General features: G+C 35.8%; 3 protein-coding genes across 3 annotated transcripts; all 3 read left to right on the top strand.

The window, feature by feature from the left end:
- Nucleotides 1–6,332: 6,332 nt before the first annotated feature.
- LOC121628940 (lectin-like) lies at nucleotides 6,333–7,169 on the top strand. The gene is made up of 3 exons (XM_041968365.1): nucleotides 6,333–6,418; nucleotides 6,628–6,721; nucleotides 6,817–7,169. The coding sequence occupies exons 2-3, from the start codon at nucleotides 6,632–6,634 to the stop codon at nucleotides 7,057–7,059; spliced, it is 333 nt and encodes a 110-aa protein (XP_041824299.1). The 5' UTR covers nucleotides 6,333–6,418; nucleotides 6,628–6,631; the 3' UTR covers nucleotides 7,060–7,169.
- Nucleotides 7,170–12,753: 5,584 nt separating this feature from the next.
- LOC121629008 (mannose-specific lectin-like) lies at nucleotides 12,754–13,525 on the top strand. Its single transcript, XM_041968474.1, has 3 exons — nucleotides 12,754–12,814; nucleotides 12,935–13,028; nucleotides 13,114–13,525. The coding sequence occupies exons 2-3, from the start codon at nucleotides 12,939–12,941 to the stop codon at nucleotides 13,375–13,377; spliced, it is 354 nt and encodes a 117-aa protein (XP_041824408.1). The 5' UTR covers nucleotides 12,754–12,814; nucleotides 12,935–12,938; the 3' UTR covers nucleotides 13,378–13,525.
- Nucleotides 13,526–17,246: 3,721 nt separating this feature from the next.
- Nucleotides 17,247–18,025, top strand: LOC121629011 (mannose-specific lectin-like). Its single transcript, XM_041968477.1, has 3 exons — nucleotides 17,247–17,318; nucleotides 17,439–17,532; nucleotides 17,618–18,025. The coding sequence occupies exons 2-3, from the start codon at nucleotides 17,443–17,445 to the stop codon at nucleotides 17,879–17,881; spliced, it is 354 nt and encodes a 117-aa protein (XP_041824411.1). The 5' UTR covers nucleotides 17,247–17,318; nucleotides 17,439–17,442; the 3' UTR covers nucleotides 17,882–18,025.
- The last annotated feature ends 554 nt before the right edge of the window (nucleotides 18,026–18,579 follow it).

Genomic DNA, 18,579 nt, shown 5'->3' with positions numbered 1-18,579 from the left:
TTTATATAGTCTCACCTATTGCATTTCAGCTACTAAAATAATTTCCAATTTGTAATTTTTCAGCAATGCTGACATAGTATGCAGATAACATTCATGTAAACATTACACAAAAAGTAAGGAAATGAGTGTTTGGTCAGGTATTTCTTTGCTGTAACCATGCTTTTTGGTAATAAATCTTATATGGTTGGAAAGCCTCTTTATTTCACTTTTAAATTATTTTGCATTTGCAATGAAAATATATTTGCAGAATGAGAATTGAGTGTGTGGGTTGTGCTCATGACAAACTTTGCAAATCTTCTCTACCAACTGCATATTCTGATGCTGACTCCTATTTGATGTGGTTTATTGGATTAGATTGAAATCTGAAGAAACAACACATATTGGTAATTTAACAGTTGATGAATTTAACAAACAAGAGCCTCAGTAGCATGTGGAAGAAGAACCCACAACCACAACAGGCATAAACGCTACCAAGATGATAACTTTCGCCCCCACAGGACAGAGTTTATCACAGATAACTTCAATAATTTAGCAGTGGAGAATATGAATGGCCTCTCTTCAGTCCTGACCTCAACATCTTAAACCACACCAAACAAGAGCCAAGAGCAGGATAAACTGTTTGGCATTAGCAGAGAAGGTTTGTTGTGAGGGCAACCCACATACTCAACTCTAATGCTCATCCTACAAGTGCATTTTCCTTACAAATGTGGCACGATTTAAAAGGGAAATAAACAGGTTTATTGCCAAGAAGCATTGTTACAACAAAGAAATAATTAAACAAACACTAATTTCCTTCCTTCTTGTGCTCAATTTAGGTTTTGCTGCTGTCTTGTTGTACATGGTAATAGGATGTCATAGATCCTCTTTGTACAACAATTAATCCATACATCAGAATTAGCATGTGAACAAGGGGCTGTTTAAAAATAAAATTGGAAAATAATGGCCAAAGCAGTGCTCTTCCACTTCACTACATTTGTAAGGGAATCATTTTTTGAAAACACAGATATGCTTGCATGTCCAGTGCACTTCGTGTTAAGGCACAGATTATAGAACATGCAAGAACATTTCTGCAGCATCTAAAGCATCAAACACCAGAAGACACCAACAGGTTTTCTATATCTGGACACCTAAACTGGCGTCAAAAACCAGATGTGGCTTTAAGATTCAGAGATCTATGGTGGAAATGGGAGACATTTAAAAGAGGAACAACAACTGATGTGCCTTTTTTAGGCCTTTAAAGACAGGCAGATGAGAGGCATCCCATAATATTGTAGCTAGTTAAAAAATTGCAAAAAGGCACCTTAATATTGTTCAGATTATTAAAAGTAAAATTTCCAATCTCATGAGAGAAATATCAAACCACCTCAACAAAGTTGCGATGGCATGTGCGGAGGAAGCCAGACACTCTCATTAATCCCTCCAGTCAAGCAGCATCTTTGTCTAATTATGTATGTATTTAGGAGTTTGGATGCTGATCAGCTTGGAGGAAAAAATCAGTTCACAAATGACAGATTATTCCACTGTATGAAAATTTAACTAGTTCTACCACCAAACTCATCTGCACGGTCATTTCTCTGTAAAACCTTTTACATTTGTTTCATGTTACTTCTCTCCTTTGTGTGTGAATATACATAATAAAGTGGCTTGGTTTTCATAATCACTATCATAGTGCATGATTCCTTAAAGATAAGCATTTAACAGAAGTTTCATTAATAACCTTTCTAAATACAGATTTTTTTTTATTTGTTGTTTTTTTTTTTTTTTAATTACCTTTGTCTTGTAAATGCAACAGCGAGTGAACTCATGAAGAGGAACCAGAAAGGTTCATTCACCCCCTAATCACTGCTGACTTTTAGGCTTTATGGCATGTTGGGCTATTTTCCAAGACACGGATTATTTAACCGAGCTTCCAGTTTAATTATGTGTAAGGATGTGATGTTATTCTTCTTTGGTACCAGGTCTCGTCTGTTAAAATTCTTCACTGACAGTGTGTTTTCTTAGGAAAAGTTTTATTCTGTGTCCCGTGGGGTAGTGCAGGAAACAGATGCTTGTGAAGTAAACAGTCAGTGCAGCAGGCCAGTGTGTGTGTGTATATGTGTGTGTGTGTTTTCTGTTGTTGGTACTGCTGCCATAATAGGAGCTGTTTTGGATCTGTGTATTGAACCCGCTGAGAGAGGAGGGTATTTACCCCATGAGTCAAGCAGATCTCTTCTCACAGTCGGAGGAAAATGGCTGCTGGGTTGCTGTTTGTGCTTTGTGCTTCAGCGGCACTGTATTTTGCTCAGGCTCAGGAGCCTTACAATGAACTGCCTGAGGCCTACAAGAAAGGAGTAGATTTGACATTTGAACAACTTAACTCCTATGAGGGTGTGCACCATCATTTTCGTTTCTTGAGAACTGTGGGAAAGTCAGAGATTGAGGTAAATATCAGTTTCTGTTTTGATAACTTCTTATCTTAAACTTTTAACATGAATGAATTCTTTTTTAATGTTGTCTCAGATTTCAGATATATTAGTGTCATCATCAATACACAACTGCAAATATTATAAGATCTTTTGACAAGGCAGACTGAACTTTTTCAAATATCTTCAGAAAAAGAAAGTTTTATATTAAAACTAAAGAAAGATTATCTTTAAAAAGGATATATAACCTTCCTGGTTCAGATTGTTTTTTTTTATGTCTTGGCTTGTTGCTTTCTTTCTGCCTTCAGGGGAATCTGGTTTCTTGTTTTCCATCTGTTCTGGTTCAACTGACTTCACATGTCAGCAGATGTTTGGCTTTGGTTTGTTCGTTTTAGCTAAATTAAAATTCTGAAAAGGTGTGTCATTGTTAGAAGGCCACTTTTCCCACCCACATTATAGAACGGATCAGTGGCAACTAGAAGTATTTATATTAGGAGATTTCAGTTTGGTCTCAGTTTGCTGTTTTGTGCATATGTACCACTGAAAAGAAAACAAATCAAATCATCAACAGGTCTTTACACCACAGCTCAAATCAGTTATTAAACTGAAGGTGCTGACTTTTGTAAACGTGGTTAAGAAGCGAAGTACCCAAAATGCAGGCTCACAAACAGGAGGCAGGCAGATGTGGAGGACTTAACTCAACAATGACAAATATGTGACCAGGCAGATTATTGAGGGACTTACAACAAATAAGTTACAGATTAGAGGTAATCAGAAACAAAGACGTTTTTAAGGAGTTATGTAACAGCTGCTTCAGGCAAATAAGCATATAGTCGGAACAAACTACTTCATATGTGTTGCATCTTGTGTTTTACATGTCTAATGTACCTTTGATTCTACAGTTAAGACTCAAATTAGTTAAATGCAACTAAGATGGTTTAACTGATTAAACAGAGAATAAAATGACAAAAGGAAAATACACAAAGAACAGCTGCTGGTGTGAAAGAAATTTAGCTGCATATGGTAATGACTCACATATACTAATAATAATCACATGTATATTCAGTTTTCTTTATTAATTTAATATTGTTAATCCATTCACTTTTACATTTTCATATTGTGTGTTCTCATTTTACAGAATACTGAAGTTATATTTTTCATTGTGTGTACGTGTGTGAGGTCATACTGAGTACTTTCTTCCCAGAGCTCTGATATGGCACCTGCTAGATAGCAGTCGTTGTTTGGGATATCAGCTTGTTGTGGTATGTGGGCTTTGTCTGAAAACTGGAAGAAAGTGGCGCCACTAAGTCTTCTTTTCCTCATATTATTATTTTGCTGTTTGATCTTCAGCTGGGGACCAGCTGAATAAAACTGTTTTTCTCTGATGAATCATCAGAGTCTCTCCCGATTTCATGCGAATCGGGACGACCATTCTTTTTTCAATACTTCTCCTGTAAATAAACCTTATATACTTTCACTCATTCCAGACTCTTGGTAATTTTTCTACAACACTGGCCAACATGGATTCAATAGCAGGATGTATCACAGCCCATTTGCTCAAACATCACATAAACCCAGCATGTAAAGAAGCACATGGATCATAAAGTTACATTAAAATCAAGCAGCAGCAAGGTGCAGATAATTAAAATCTCTCGTTGTTCTTTTTAGGGGGGGTTTGGAGTGAAATATCTCTATCATCACTTTTACCTGAAACCCACCAGGTGTGGCAAAGGAACAACTGTGTCCAACCCTCAGAGTTGCCCCTTCAGGAATGACAGAGTGAGTAAATGTCAACATGAGAAGTGTTCATTTTATCACCAGCACCCTTCTGATCTCTATCTCTATCAAACCCTCCACAGCCACTGATGGATTGCGCCATTTGCTACAAAACAGCTTCAGACCAGATAGAACCCAATCCCCAGCCCTACGTTCACTGCATCCAGAAACCGAGACTCACAGAGGTATTGTCACTTATGTCCTCTTTCACTGTTTTTTACCATCTTTGATACTTGGTTTAAAGTCTTAGTGAAGTGATTTTATGTGATCTTGACATGGGTTCCCTTTACTCAGGAAATGAAGAAGACAAGGATGGAGCACTGCAAAAAACTGATGTACCACAGTGGAGCTCCTACACTTTTGGCTGTGTCTACTGGTTAAAACCCAGTTCATAGCACAATATGCTTTGGAACATTATATATCAGCTTGCAAATATCAATATTACTTAAGCTCAATGCTTATTAAACTTTTGTCACTTTGATTGTTATAGAATATTTCCCACAAAAATGCTGCGTTAACATGTTCAACTCCTCTCTGCAATTGTTTGTTCCTTCTTCTGTTTTAAAATGACTGTATTCCAGATGTAACTGAGAATAATAAAAAAAAGAGAAAAAGTCTGCAGTGTCAGATTTGCTTTTGTTAAAATTTTATCTGCATTGCAACATTGCGGTTCTTTCTATCACAAAACTGTTTTAAAAAGACCTCAATATGCCTAATGTGAAAGCTTGGATCCAGAGTTCAATGCAGGCTGAACTCCTCCACACTGATTCTGTCCTCCTGAGTAAACTCTGAGTCACATCTCAACATCTGCATCGCCAATACTGGTTTGCTGACAGCACAAAAAACACACACAGCAAATCTCACTTGAAATTTGGAGCCTGGTAGTGTCAAAAATAATATTGCCAAGAGTAAATAGTAAGGAATAAAGACCCTCTTTGAGCTAAAGACACATTTATAGACCTTGTGTGATTCTCATAGTGTGTTATCATGTCAGAGAGAAAAGAAATCATCCGTCCTTTTAGAGAAGTAGCTGTTGCTGCTCATCAAAATATGAAGGGATAAAAGGTCATTTTCAGAATTTAAAGTTCATTATTGTGCATGTGAAAAAGAAAACATTTAGCAAGGATGATGGTCTTCCCAGCAGTGGACGTCTCAGTAATTTATGTCTGACCATGCCATAACTGAAAAATTTACCCCCCCCCCCCCCCCCCCCCAAAAAAAAAACAACAACAAATAAAAAAAAATAAAAAAAATAAAAAAAAAATAAAAAAAAACAAACAAACAAACAAAAAAAAAACCAAGAAGCTTTCCATGTCTCAGTTAGCATGTTAAATATTAAAGTTAATGACAATCAGAAAAAGACTGAAGCTGTATGGCTTTTTAGAGGAGTATGCTACTGACAGCCTTTTTCTACATAAAAAAGAACAATACAGCACAGCTTTTACATGGTTTGCAAAGTTTTATCAGAACAAAGTCTTTTGGACAGAAAAAGCTAAAGTGGTGATGTTTGGCCATAATGCACAAAAGCCAAAAATACTTCTGCGTTTTGGCTGAGTTGTTGTTGAATAAACAATGACGTAGTGTAATGTGTAATGTATTTGTTCTAATCTGGGGTTTGTATTTAACTTATTTTGACACCTGGTATGGATCAGCTGGTTTTTATTATGTCCTGACAAACAAAACTGAAAGAGACTTTTTTCACATGACTGTGTGTAAAGGATCTGGGTAATTTTTAAATTACTAGAACAAACTGGAAATTGTACTTACACCAATATAATCGTCCCCCCCCCCCCATTGTCTCCATTCATACATGGCTTACTGATGGCTCAAATGTTAATGTCAAATAAGTTGCTCAGTGTTTGGTAAACTTGTCCTGACAGAACATGAAAGATTCATGACAATGTCACAGCAGGTTCAGTGACATAATGACCTTTTGAATATAGATGAAAATGAATCTTCAGAGCACCACTGATGGGTAAATCTTCTGCAACATCTTAAAAAATAACTAATGTTTTGATGACAGATCTTTTCTTTGTAGGCAACATAATGTACTGCTTAAGAAATCAGGAAAATTTATAAAAACTCACAAATTCCTTCTTACAGAGAAAAGGGGTGAGGCAATCTGCTCTCTCTTCTTTCTCCACCCCCTGGCGTAGAAAATAAAAATGAAGTTTCTCCTATAGAGCTTCACTTCGTCTCTTTAGCTGCAGCTTGATCGCACTGGTGTGACATTCAAATCTGTAAGTACTCTTTTTTTAAAACTAATTTAATGCTGTATTGTTAAAAAAAAATTCTTTGATTCGAGGACGTCTGAATAGTTTTCTATTTAGCATCAAAAATATTGTTCTTTTGCACAAAATGGCTAAAGAACTTTGGAAAACATTCCATGGTGAACTGTCACCGTTTGAGATGCGAATGCAGATTTCATGAGCTTCGTTCTTTGTTGCAGAGTCATGAGCAAAAACTACCTGTCCAAAAATGATGAGCTCCACAAGGGAGACTACCTGATCTCTAACAACAGGGAGTGGAAGGCGGTTTTTCAGGTGCTCAAGAACTTTGGTGCATAACACGTGAGCGGAAGATGTAGACTCTGATAATAGGTTGACACAGGATTAAACATCCTCTTTTCTGCTTGCAGGATGATGGGAACTTTGTCGTCTATGGCTGGAAGCCTGTGTGGGCATCAAACACTGCAGGAACAGATGCCATGCGCTTGTGCATGCAGGCTGACTGCAACCTGGTCATGTACAACAAGGCTGACGAAGCCAAGTGGCACACAAACTCTGCTAAAAGCCAGTGCAAAATGTGTCGTCTTCAATTGACCAATAATGGCAAATTGGTGGTGTACAGAGAAGGTGATGATATCTGGACCTCTGCTTGATTCCAAAAACATTGATTAATGCATCTGAAATTAATTAAATGTGAAAATTAATTTTGGAAACCATGTCAAGTTTTAATTGCTGATGGGTAATTAAAATACATTTTTGACAATACATACATGTTGGCTTTTGTTTTTCCCTCTAACAGCTCTGAATATAATTCATAAATTTGAATTTTTTTTTATGTGGTAGGTACATTATAATGAAAATATAAAACTGTAACATGTATTTGTATGAGATGTTTAAAATAAATTGATTAAGTAGTATTGTCAAAAAATAAATAAATAAATAAATAAAAATACTGACAAACATAAAAGTCCTACATTAAAAAATCTTAAATTAGTACATCCATAAAAATCCAGTGTTTATTGATTATATTAATCTTGAGTGTATGCTGGAAAAATGAAATAGATGGTTAAATGAAGTGTTGTAAACACTTCATTTATCCATCCATTAATCACCCTAATTCACTGTAAACACATCACAAGATATGGCATATAAAGTAAAAGAAGATCTGAATATGTAAGTATTGAATGAATAAAATCACACCTATTATACAAAACCTAATGTGTAGCATGAAGTGATTTAAAGAGTGCAAATGCCAAAAAAAAGTCAAATTAATTAAAAAAAATGATTAAAAACACCTGAATTTTTTTTGTCTTCATTAGTAGTAGTAGTAGTAGAAGTAGTAGTAATAGAAGAAATACTAGTAGCAGTAGCAGATGTATATATTCTCTGCTGCTGTCAGATCTTTGTGAAAGGCAGTGCGAATGCAATGGGCAACAATAAGAAAAGGATGCTTCCCACAGGTTTTACTTCTTACTTTAGGTATAATTAAAACCTCTTCTTCAGAAGAACTGGAGAGTTCATGTGAAAGACCAGACTGGACAGAAAGTGATGTGTTTACCTTTATCTTGCCCTCCACATGTGTTGTTCCTCATCACAATTTACCTTCCAGACAGACAAAATTATTTCTGTAAAGATTAGATGTGTCAGCAGTAATGCTTTGCAGCAGAAGAGGATTTGGTTCAGAGACAGAACTTTCAACTTTCAAATCTAAGTAAAAAAATACATATATACCCTATGCAGATGTTAGATCTGTATATCTCCTGTTGCTGTATGAAAACCTGTTGCTAAATAACACAGGTTTTATGATGTATGATTTTTTGTGCACTTGATTATCAGCTGATTAAGTTATCCAATGCCTATGGACTAAATTAAACTGATGTCTGACCAAACATTACCATGAAAAAAAAAATCATGAAAGCATTCATTGAAACTAACACAGTCTTTTTTAATTCACAGAGGTCACACAACCCACATAACACCAGTGACTCCCTGTGGTACTATGAAGCAAGTGCACACATTAAAGCAATGAGTGCAACTTCAAGCGATGGAAAGTTTATGAGTTTTCAGGATTTGAAGGGAAGTGTGATCTTAACAGTAAATTTTGGTTTAGATACTTGTAGTTGAGAGATTACTTTACAAACAAAATACATATAGAAGCAGATAGATTTTTCTAGCACCCAAAAATAAAAAGTAGTCAACTTGCTGGAGGCTATGTGGGAACATCAGGGCAGGGAATGTAAATATTTTAACCTTTAATAAAGGGCTGTTAAGATCTATATGTGGGGATATGGGAGTGTGTTTATATTTTTGTAGATATAAAGTTTTGTGGCTCTGATGATTATATGCATGTAAATTTCCTTACTTTTGCTGACATGCTGACACATTTATGTTTATGAAAAAAACAACAAAAATTAAATATAATATGCAGCTGCTATTCTGATTCCCAATAAATGTAAGTTCAGTTCTTCTATAACTTACTGTATATCTGAATATTAAATATGCATCCTATTTGCAAAGATGCATGTTTGGAAAAAAAACAGCCTGCTCACAGTTAATCATATCAAAAGTATTATTTTCTAACTGACAGAAAAATGTGTTTTTTCAGTAACTTTGCAAATTTTATTGATGAATTTTCTGAATTATTGTTGGCTATCTCTACTGATTTTAACCATTTCATCTTAACTGGGGATTTTAACATTCACATAGATAACATGACGGATGGTAATGTCAAGGAATTTTCTTCCATACTGGACATGTTGGGTTCGTAGCAACATGTAAAAGAACCGACCCACATTCGAGGTCACATTCTGGACCTGGTTATTTCAAAGGGTGTTGATATTTCTTCTGTTGCGGTCACTGACTTGGCCTTGTCTGACCATTTTTGTATTTTGTTTGATTTCCTGATCACTCAGAATGTCCAACCAACCTGCTCCTCGGTTAGGAAGAGGTACATTAATGAAAGAACAAGTGCTAAATTTGTGGAGGCCATAGCTATGTTACCAACAACCAGTGCAGAGTCAGTTGATGGACTCCTGGATCATTTCAGTCTGAAAATCTTGAATGTAATGGATGCTGTTGCACCGATAAGAATCAAGAGCACTTTGAGCAAACAGAAAACACCATGGAGAAACACCACTGTGGTTACCAGCCTATTAAGAGAATGCAGAAAAACTGAGCGGAAATGGTGGAGAAATAAACTTCAAATTCACTATGAGCTGTACAAACAAAGCCTGCGTAAAAAATTAAAACAATTAGGCATCTGAAAATAAACATGCATCCACTTTGCAAAGATGCATATTTGGAAAAAATAGCCTGCTCACTGCTAATCATAGCAAAAGTATTCTTTTCTAACTGACAGTGCAAAAATGTGTTTTTCAGTAACTTTGCCAAACTGATGAGCTCTGCAGTGTGGAAAAAATGCTAAATTTTTAGGAAACACTCATTAACAGCTTTTCATTAGATCCTTTTTTATATTTAGTCTGCAGTTTGAGTTGAAACTTGCTCAAGGACTTGTCCTTTTTTAAATTACAACGTCCTAAACAGAGGTAAGAGTAACGTCAGTGTAATTTAATGAAAACAAATAAATAAATGAAAATAAAAAACACCACAAACAACAGCAACAAATAATTTACCAACTGTGGTTAAGGGTGATGACATAACTTCAACATTTAAGCTAGCTAACCAACATAGCATTGTAAGCTAACAGGTCAATCACATGCTAGCTCTGGATGCTACTGTTGAGAAATGTTTTTACAAAAAGTAACTTCTTTATTCAATGAAAACAGAGATTTAGCATTAAAGATAAGTTACAGTACTTTTAAAAGTAGTCAAAGAGCACTTAGTTACTAGTCAGCTGTATTACTGGACACAAACTTTACATATATTTGTTTGCAAAGCCCATATTTATCAAAAACAGATTTTTGCTGTTCATTAAATTACATAATTCAAGAAGTCCAGTAATCTTTTTTATTGTTATAAAGGTACTGCTGTAGAAAAAAACAGTTAGTTGTTTTGTTTTGTTTTGTTATTTTTCAGGTGGTGTTCAGTCACCTTCTCTTTTAATGGATAAAAATGCAATTTGATAATATAGAGATAATGTCTGAATGGATGTTTTTTGTTTAAGGGGGTTTTGAAGTCCATGTGAAGTTAAACTTGTTTTTTTTCCTAGGTATTTTATAGTTTCTAATGTCTTGGGAAACAAAATGACATGTATTCATCGTGCATTGGGGGCGAGTAGTAACTTTACATTATTTTCAAAGCATTCTTTGAATTTTAAATTTCAACATAGCTGATTAAAAGTGGTGGACAGAGTCTGAACAGTCATCAGAGATGACCAACCGGCCTCACTGACTTCTGTTTTAACAATAAATCTGTAACTGTGGAGAAGCAAATAACATTGAATCTGCCATTTCGTGGAGAGACATAATGTTGAAATCCTGGTTTCATGAGAAAATATAACTATTTATTTTGAGTGTGGAATTTAGAAACAGCAAACCTTCACAATGTTGGCAAGTGAATTGGCTTGAAATATTTTTTACAATGTTTTCTCTGTGCAAAGGAGGCAAAAGAATTGTAATTTTGCTGTCTGTGTTTATAGGATTGCTAAACGAATGAAAACACACAAACCTCCGTATGGACTAAGCATGTCTGCATTATCTTCATACATGACAAAAAAAATGAGAGCAACAGTTAATGTTTGTAAACAATATACACAAGATCTCTCTGCTGATGTCAGGTGGATGTTTCGCAAACCTGGGCTGTAATAAGGGAATGATATGGCGAATATGAATAAAAGCTTTCATCAATAATAATCACCAATGCAAATGAGACTGTATCCATCTTTGAGTCTGTAAAACGTTTCTGTGGTTGAATAGCCAGATAAAATTCAGGGTTTTATAGGCTGCATATGTGGTTTATGTGCTATCAATATAGATAGGTGCATATAAACGTGCTGACAGTGTAACAGACTGAACTGCAATTTAAAGAGATTTATATATATATATATGTGTGTGTGTGTGTGTCTGTGTGTGTGTGTGTGTGTGTGTGTGTGTGTGTGTGTGTGTGTGTGTGTGTGTGTGTGTGTGTGTGTGTGTGTGTGTGTGTGTGATCTATTGCAATGTTATTTTGTTCTGCTCTGGAGTGGTGTTTGACTATTGAAAGAATCTTGAATCTTGAATGCAGCACATACACCAGTAAAGACTTTTGCAATGCCATGTCAAGGCCTGTGAGGATGCAGATTCATTCATTTATTTTGAATGAATACATGTATCCAAACTTTTGACAGGTACTGTAAACTCACCAGCAACTCGGTAGGTGTACTTTAGGTACACCTGTTCAATTGCTTCTTTACACAAATAGTTAATCAGCCATTCACAGCAGCAACTCAACGCATTTAGTCATGTAGACATGGTCAAGATGACTTGCTGAAGTTTAAACCAAGCATCAGAATGAGAAAGAAAGAGGGTTTAAGTGACATGGTTGTTGGTGCCAGACATGTTGGTGGTTTGAGGCAATAGAAAGGCATCAGAACCTCAATGAACTATTAATTCCATCCATGGTATGCAGAATACCATCTTTGGATGCACAATGTTTTGAACATTGAAGCAGATGAGCTACAAAAGCAGCAAAAGACCACACCAGGTGTCACTCCTGTCAGCTGGGAACAAAACCGAGGCTACATGTCACATAGATGCACCAGAACTGGACAATAGAGGGTTGGAAAACATTGCCTTGTTTGATGAGTTTTTATTTCAACTCCCTTCAACACATTTAAATATGTGATCTGTTCTTAGTATTAACCTGTAGTATTAACTGCCTTACTTTGCTTGATGAAATGATAAATCCAAGAGGTGTAATAATAAATTGGCCTTCATTAAAACTTCCATTTAATGACACATAATCCAATAGTATAGATCCACATAGAAAATATCAGTAATATCTTGTACATCAGATGCAAACTTATAACCACTATGTTTCTACAAATATAAAATTCAGTGCTCTTGGAATAAGTATGTTGACTGTAGATGCGTTTAAGGGTTACTTTGGAGAGAGGAATATAACTTTGATATCCATTTGAATAAAAATTAAACAAAACCAACACTGTGCTGCAGCACCTTGTATCTTTATGTAGCTTTATGGATACCTGGCAGGTTTTGCCAATCTTAGATATGTTCAATTTTATGATGGTGAAATAACAGTTAAATTGATAAGTTACTGGGGAAATGAGACATAGAAACTTCCTCTTATGTCCTGATAACTATTTGAATCTGTTTCCTTTAATGGAAGAGTCTGACATTAACTCCACCCCCTGTTTGGACTATATAAAGATGCTCAGGTGTGACTTTCACCACTTCCTTCGCTTTGACGTGCAGATCGACTGGAGTAGGACTCTAAGTAAATATTCAACATGTAAGTATTGTCTGATGGATCCATGCCTTACTGGGCTAGAGTCATTTTATTATTGTATGCTGTGAAATGCATTTTCTGTATCATAGACAGATATATCCTCACAGCTTTCCTCTGTTTTAGAAAAATGAGCAGCAACTACTTGTCCAAAAACAGCGAGCTCCGCAAAGGAGACAGCCTCTTGTCCAACAATGGAAGCTGGAAAGCTATTTTCCAGGTCAATAATAGTGCACAAGTTTTCAAATTAAGTCTAGTTTATGTATGTGGTTGCTATGACACTATGTGACTTTCTCTGTCTACAGGATGATGGCAACTTTGTCATCTATGGTTGGAAGCCTGTGTGGGCTTCAGACACTTCAGGATCAGATGTTGTCCGTCTGTGCATGCAGGCCGACTGCAACCTGGTTATGTACAACCAGTGCAGCACACCCAGGTGGCACACAAACTCCTACGTACCCAATTCCTGTAACATGTGCCACCTTCAACTGACTGATGATGGCAGACTGCTGGTGTACAGAGAGGCTGAAGAAATCTGGAGCTCTGCAAAATCCAGAGGAATGAAGTGATGGCCTATTCTACTGTAATCATTGAGTCTAAACTCGATGCTTTAATATGTTTTCGATCTCCTTCTGATTAACTATCTCACTGCTTTTATTGGAGTTCAATATGTTGTGAAACTCAAAAATGAAGATAAATAAAACTTTTTGGCTTCCTGTCAAATGGTACAAGTTATTTTTGGCTTTAATGTAACACATATTTTATTTATTGTTATTTACTCACTCAGGAGAGCAGACTGGGGTTAATAACCAGATCTTAACTAGAGTATTATACCTGTATATGTCGCAAAGAGAAAGCATGAGTTTTTTTAAAAAGACAGCTTTGCATTTGCAAAAGTACACCACAAGATGTCGCTCTTATCTCACTGTGGTCTATTGTTTTACAGCCTAATTATGAGCTCTTTCCAAAGTGGTTGTAGATTTTAAGAAAATGTTATTTTCTTATTATTTGGGGGAAAACACCAACCAAAGTCATCTGTGTTAGATCTGCACGTTAAATACAGATATCGATTTATTATTTCAAAAGTGAATATAGAGAAACTCCTTAAAATATTAGTGAAGTGATTTTATGTGATCTGGCATCTTGACTTGTGCTCCTTTTGTTCAGGAAATGAGGACAACAAGGATAGAGCACTGCAAAAAACTGATGTACACGTTTGACTGTGTCTACTGGTTAAAACCCAGTTCGTAGCACAATATGCTCTGAAACATTATATATCAGACAGGCTGCAAATATCAATGCTACTGAAACTCAATGCTTATTAAACTTTTGTAACGTTAAGTGACTTTGTTTAGTTTATACTAGGGCTGTCAAACAATTAAAATTTTTAATCAGATTAATCACAGCTTTCAAATGAATTAATCACCATTAATCACCATTTGTGACTATGCCTGACATTTGCCTGTTTTTATTGTATTGTATCAACAGAAAGAACCAATGCTTACAAATATTTACTGTTAACTGACCTTTACTTGGGTAAACTTCAGATGTCCAATAGTCAGGAAATGCAGCATGTAATGTATTTCTACATGCTGTTCTAAAACATCTCTACCATGTTCTAGATCATAATTCTGAATTAAAACTTTTTTTTTATTAATTATAAAAATAAACCAGCAGATTTGGCTGAAGTTAAACAGCCAACATTAATGAAGAAACTCTGATAAAACTGGTGATCTGGATAAAAACAGGTTTTTCCTTTTATCATTGAAGTGTCACTGTGCAGCAGTGATAAAAGTCCTACAGCAGCATCACCCAAAGTAAACACCTGCTGATAAAATACATCATTAGGATTTTTTTCTTCACCTTTTTTTTTTTCATTAGATGGTCACTTTAGTTATAATAATTAGTTCAATATTTCATAAAATCTACACCAAAAAAGGTCTAAAGTGCGGGTGTGGAACCCTCTCACCGGGAAAAGAGTTTTTGTTAATATACCCACATTCTCCATGGAGATGATGTCCATGTGTCCCTCCATTAATGCTGTGTTTATTCTCAAAGCCATCCATAGAACCAGCTGGCTGATCTTTTACATGGTGCCTCTCCACGTCCCGCCGTCATAGCAGAGAAATGTCAGAGAGAAAAGAAGTCATCCGTCCTTTTAGAGAAGTAGCTGTTGCTGCTCATCAATATACGAAGGGTTAGAAGGTAATTTTCAAACATTTTAAAGTCCATTATTGTGCATGTGAAAGAGGAAACATTCAGCACAGATGACAGTCTTCCCAGCAGTGGACTGTCTCAGAAATTTATAACTGACCATGCAATAACTGAAAAATTTGCAAACAAACAACAAAAACAATAACACGACAAGAAATTTTACATGCCTCAGTTAGGATATTAAATAACAAATTGAATGACAGTACAACTAGAAAATGTCTGAAGTAGTCTTGGAAAACAAAATGACATGTATTCATCGTGCATTGGGGGCGAGTAGTAACTTTACATTATTTTCAAAGCATTCTTTGAATTTTAAATTTCAACATAGCTGATTAAAAGTGGTGGACAGAGTCTGAACAGTCATCAGAGATGACCAACCGGCCTCACTGACTTCTGTTTTAACAATAAATCTGTAACTGTGGAGAAGCAAATAACATTAAATCTGCCATTTCGTGGAGACTTTAAGACATAATGTTGAAATCCTGGTTTTATGAGAAAATATAACTATTTATTTTGAGTGTGGAATTTAGAAACACCAAACCTTCACAATGTTGGCAAGTGAATTGGCTTGAAATATTTTTTACAATGTTTTCTCTGTGCAAAGGAGGCAAAAGAATTGTAATTTTGCTGTCTGTGTTTATAGGATTGCTAAGCGAAGGAAAACACACAAACCTCTGTATGGACTAAGCATGTCTGCATTATCTTCATACATGACAAAAAAATGAGAGCAACAGTTAATGTTTGTAAACAATATACACAAGATCTCTCTGCTGATGTCAGGTGGATGTTTCGCAAACCTGGGCTGTAATAAGGAAATGATATGGCGAATATGAATAAAAGCTTTCATCAATAATAATCACCAATGCAAATGAGACTGTATCCATCTTTGAGTCTGTAAAACGTTTCTGTGGTTGAATAGCCAGATAAAATTCAGGGTTTTATAGGCTGCATATGTGGTTTATGTGCTATCAATATAGATAGGTGCATATAAACGTGCTGACAGTGAAACAGACTGAACTGCAATTTAAAGAGATTTATATATATATATATATATATATATATGTGTGTGTGTGTGTGTGTGTGTGTGTGTGTGTGTGTGTGTGTGTGTGTGTGTGTGATCTATTGCAATGTTATTTTGTTCTGTTCTGAAGTGGTGTTTGACTGTTCTGAATCTTGAATGCAGCACATACACCAGTCAAGACTTTTGCAATGCCATGCCTGTTCAATTGCTTCTTTACACAAATAGTTAATCAGCCATTCACAGCAGCAACTCAGCGCATTTAGTCATGTAGACATGGTCAAGAAGACTTGCTGAAGTTTAAACCAAGCATCAGGATGAGGAAGAAAGAGGGTTTAAGTGACATGGTTGTTGGTGCCAGACATGTTGGTGGTTTGAGGCAATAGAAAGGCATCAGAACATCAATGAACTATTAATTCCATCCATGGTATGCAGAATACCATCTTTGGATGCACAATGTTTTGAAGATCGAAGCAGATGTGCTACAAAAGCAGCAAAAGACCACACCAGGTGTCACTCCTGTCAGCTGAGAACAAAACTGAGGCTACATGTCACATAGATGCACCAGAACTGGACAATAGAGGGTTGGAAAACATTGCCTTGTTTGATGAGTTTTTATTTCAACTCCCTTCAACACATTTAAATATGTGATCTGTTCTTAGTATTAACCTGTAGTATTAACTGCCTTACTTTGCTTGATGAAATGATAAATCCAAGAGGTGTAATAATAAACTAGCCTTCATTAAAACTTCCATTTAATGATAAACAATCCAATAGTATAGATCCACATAGAAAATATCAGTAATATCTTGTACATCAGATGCAAACTTATAACCACTATGTTCCTACAAATATAAAATTCAGTGCTCTTGGAATAAGTATGTTGACTGTAGATGCGTTTAAGGGTTACTTTGGAGAGAGGAATATAACGTTGATATCCATTTGAATAAAAATTAAACAAAACCAACACTGTGCTGCAGCACCTTGTATCTTTATGTAGCTTTATGGATACCTGGCAGTTTTTGCCAATCTTAGATATGTTCAATTTTATGATGGTGAAATAACAGTTAAATTGATAAGTTACTGGGGAAATGAGACATAGAAACCTCCTCTTATGTCCTGATAACTATTTGAATCTGTTTCCTTTAATGGAAGAGTCTGACATTAACTCCACCCCCTGTTTGGACTATATAAAGATGCTCAGGTGTGACTTTCACCACTTCCTTCGCTTTGACGTGCAGATCGACTGGAGTAGGACTCTAAGTAAATATTCTACATGTAAGTATTCTCTGATGGATCCATGCCTTACTGGACTAGAGTCATTTTATTATTGTATGCTGTGAAATGCATTTTCTGTATCATAGACAGATATATCCTCACAGCTTTTCTCTGTTTTAGAAAAATGAGCAGCAACTACTTGTCCAAAAACAGCGAGCTCCGCAAAGGAGACAGCCTCTTGTCCAACAATGGAGGCTGGAAAGCTATTTTCCAGGTCAATAATAGTGCACAAGTTTTCAAATTAAGTCTAGTTTATGTATGAGGTTGCTATGACACTATGTGACTTTCTCTGTCTACAGGATGATGGCAACTTTGTCATCTATGGTTGGAAGCCTGTGTGGGCTTCAGACACTTCAGGATCAGATGTTGTCCGTCTGTGCATGCAGGCCGACTGCAACCTGGTTATGTACAACCAGTGCAGCACACCCAGGTGGCACACAAACTCCTACGTACCCAATTCCTGTAACATGTGCCACCTTCAACTGACTGATGATGGCAGACTGCTGGTGTACAGAGAAGCTGAAGAAATCTGGAGCTCTGCAAAATCCAGAGGAATGAAGTGATGGCCTATTCAACTGTAATCATTGAGTCTAAACTCGATGCTTTAATATGTTTTCGATCTCCTTCTGATTAACTATCTCACTGCTTTTATTAGAGTTCAATATGTTGTCAAACTCAAAAATGAAGATAAATAAAACTTTTTGGCTTCCTGTCAAATGGTACAAGTTATTTTTTACTTTAATGTAACACATATTTTATTTATTGTTATTTACTCACTCAGGAGAGCATACTGGGGTTAATAACCAGAACTTAACTAGAGTATTATACCTGTATATGTCGCAAAGAGAAAGCATGAGTTATTTAATAACGACGGCTTTACACCACAAATAACCAGATCTTAAAAAATACACCACAAGATGTCGCTCTTGTCCCACAGTGGTCTATTGTTTTACAGCCTAATCATGAGCTCCTTCCAAAGTGAATCTATGGTAGTAGATTTTAAGAAAATGTTATTTTCTTATTATTATTTGAGGGAAAATATTAGCCAAATTCAAATATACAGTAATCAATCATCTGTGTAAGATCTGCATGTTAAATACAGTCATCAATTTATTATTTCAAAAGTGAATATAAAAGCACTAAGAACACCAAACCTTACCATCTTTTTAGCTGTTTATATTTAAAACTGATTTTCCCACTTGGTGTTAAACTGTCCCTGAAGAACAAGCTGAGCTACTGTAATGTTAAATCGGTCATGAGT

The sequence above is a fragment of the Melanotaenia boesemani genome, chromosome 18 (assembly GCF_017639745.1).
Source record: "Melanotaenia boesemani isolate fMelBoe1 chromosome 18, fMelBoe1.pri, whole genome shotgun sequence".
In the NCBI taxonomy this organism is placed as follows: Eukaryota; Metazoa; Chordata; class Actinopteri; order Atheriniformes; family Melanotaeniidae; genus Melanotaenia; species Melanotaenia boesemani.
The sequence above is the reverse complement of the archived record's forward strand: the minus strand, read 5'-3'. Positions and strand labels throughout refer to the sequence as shown.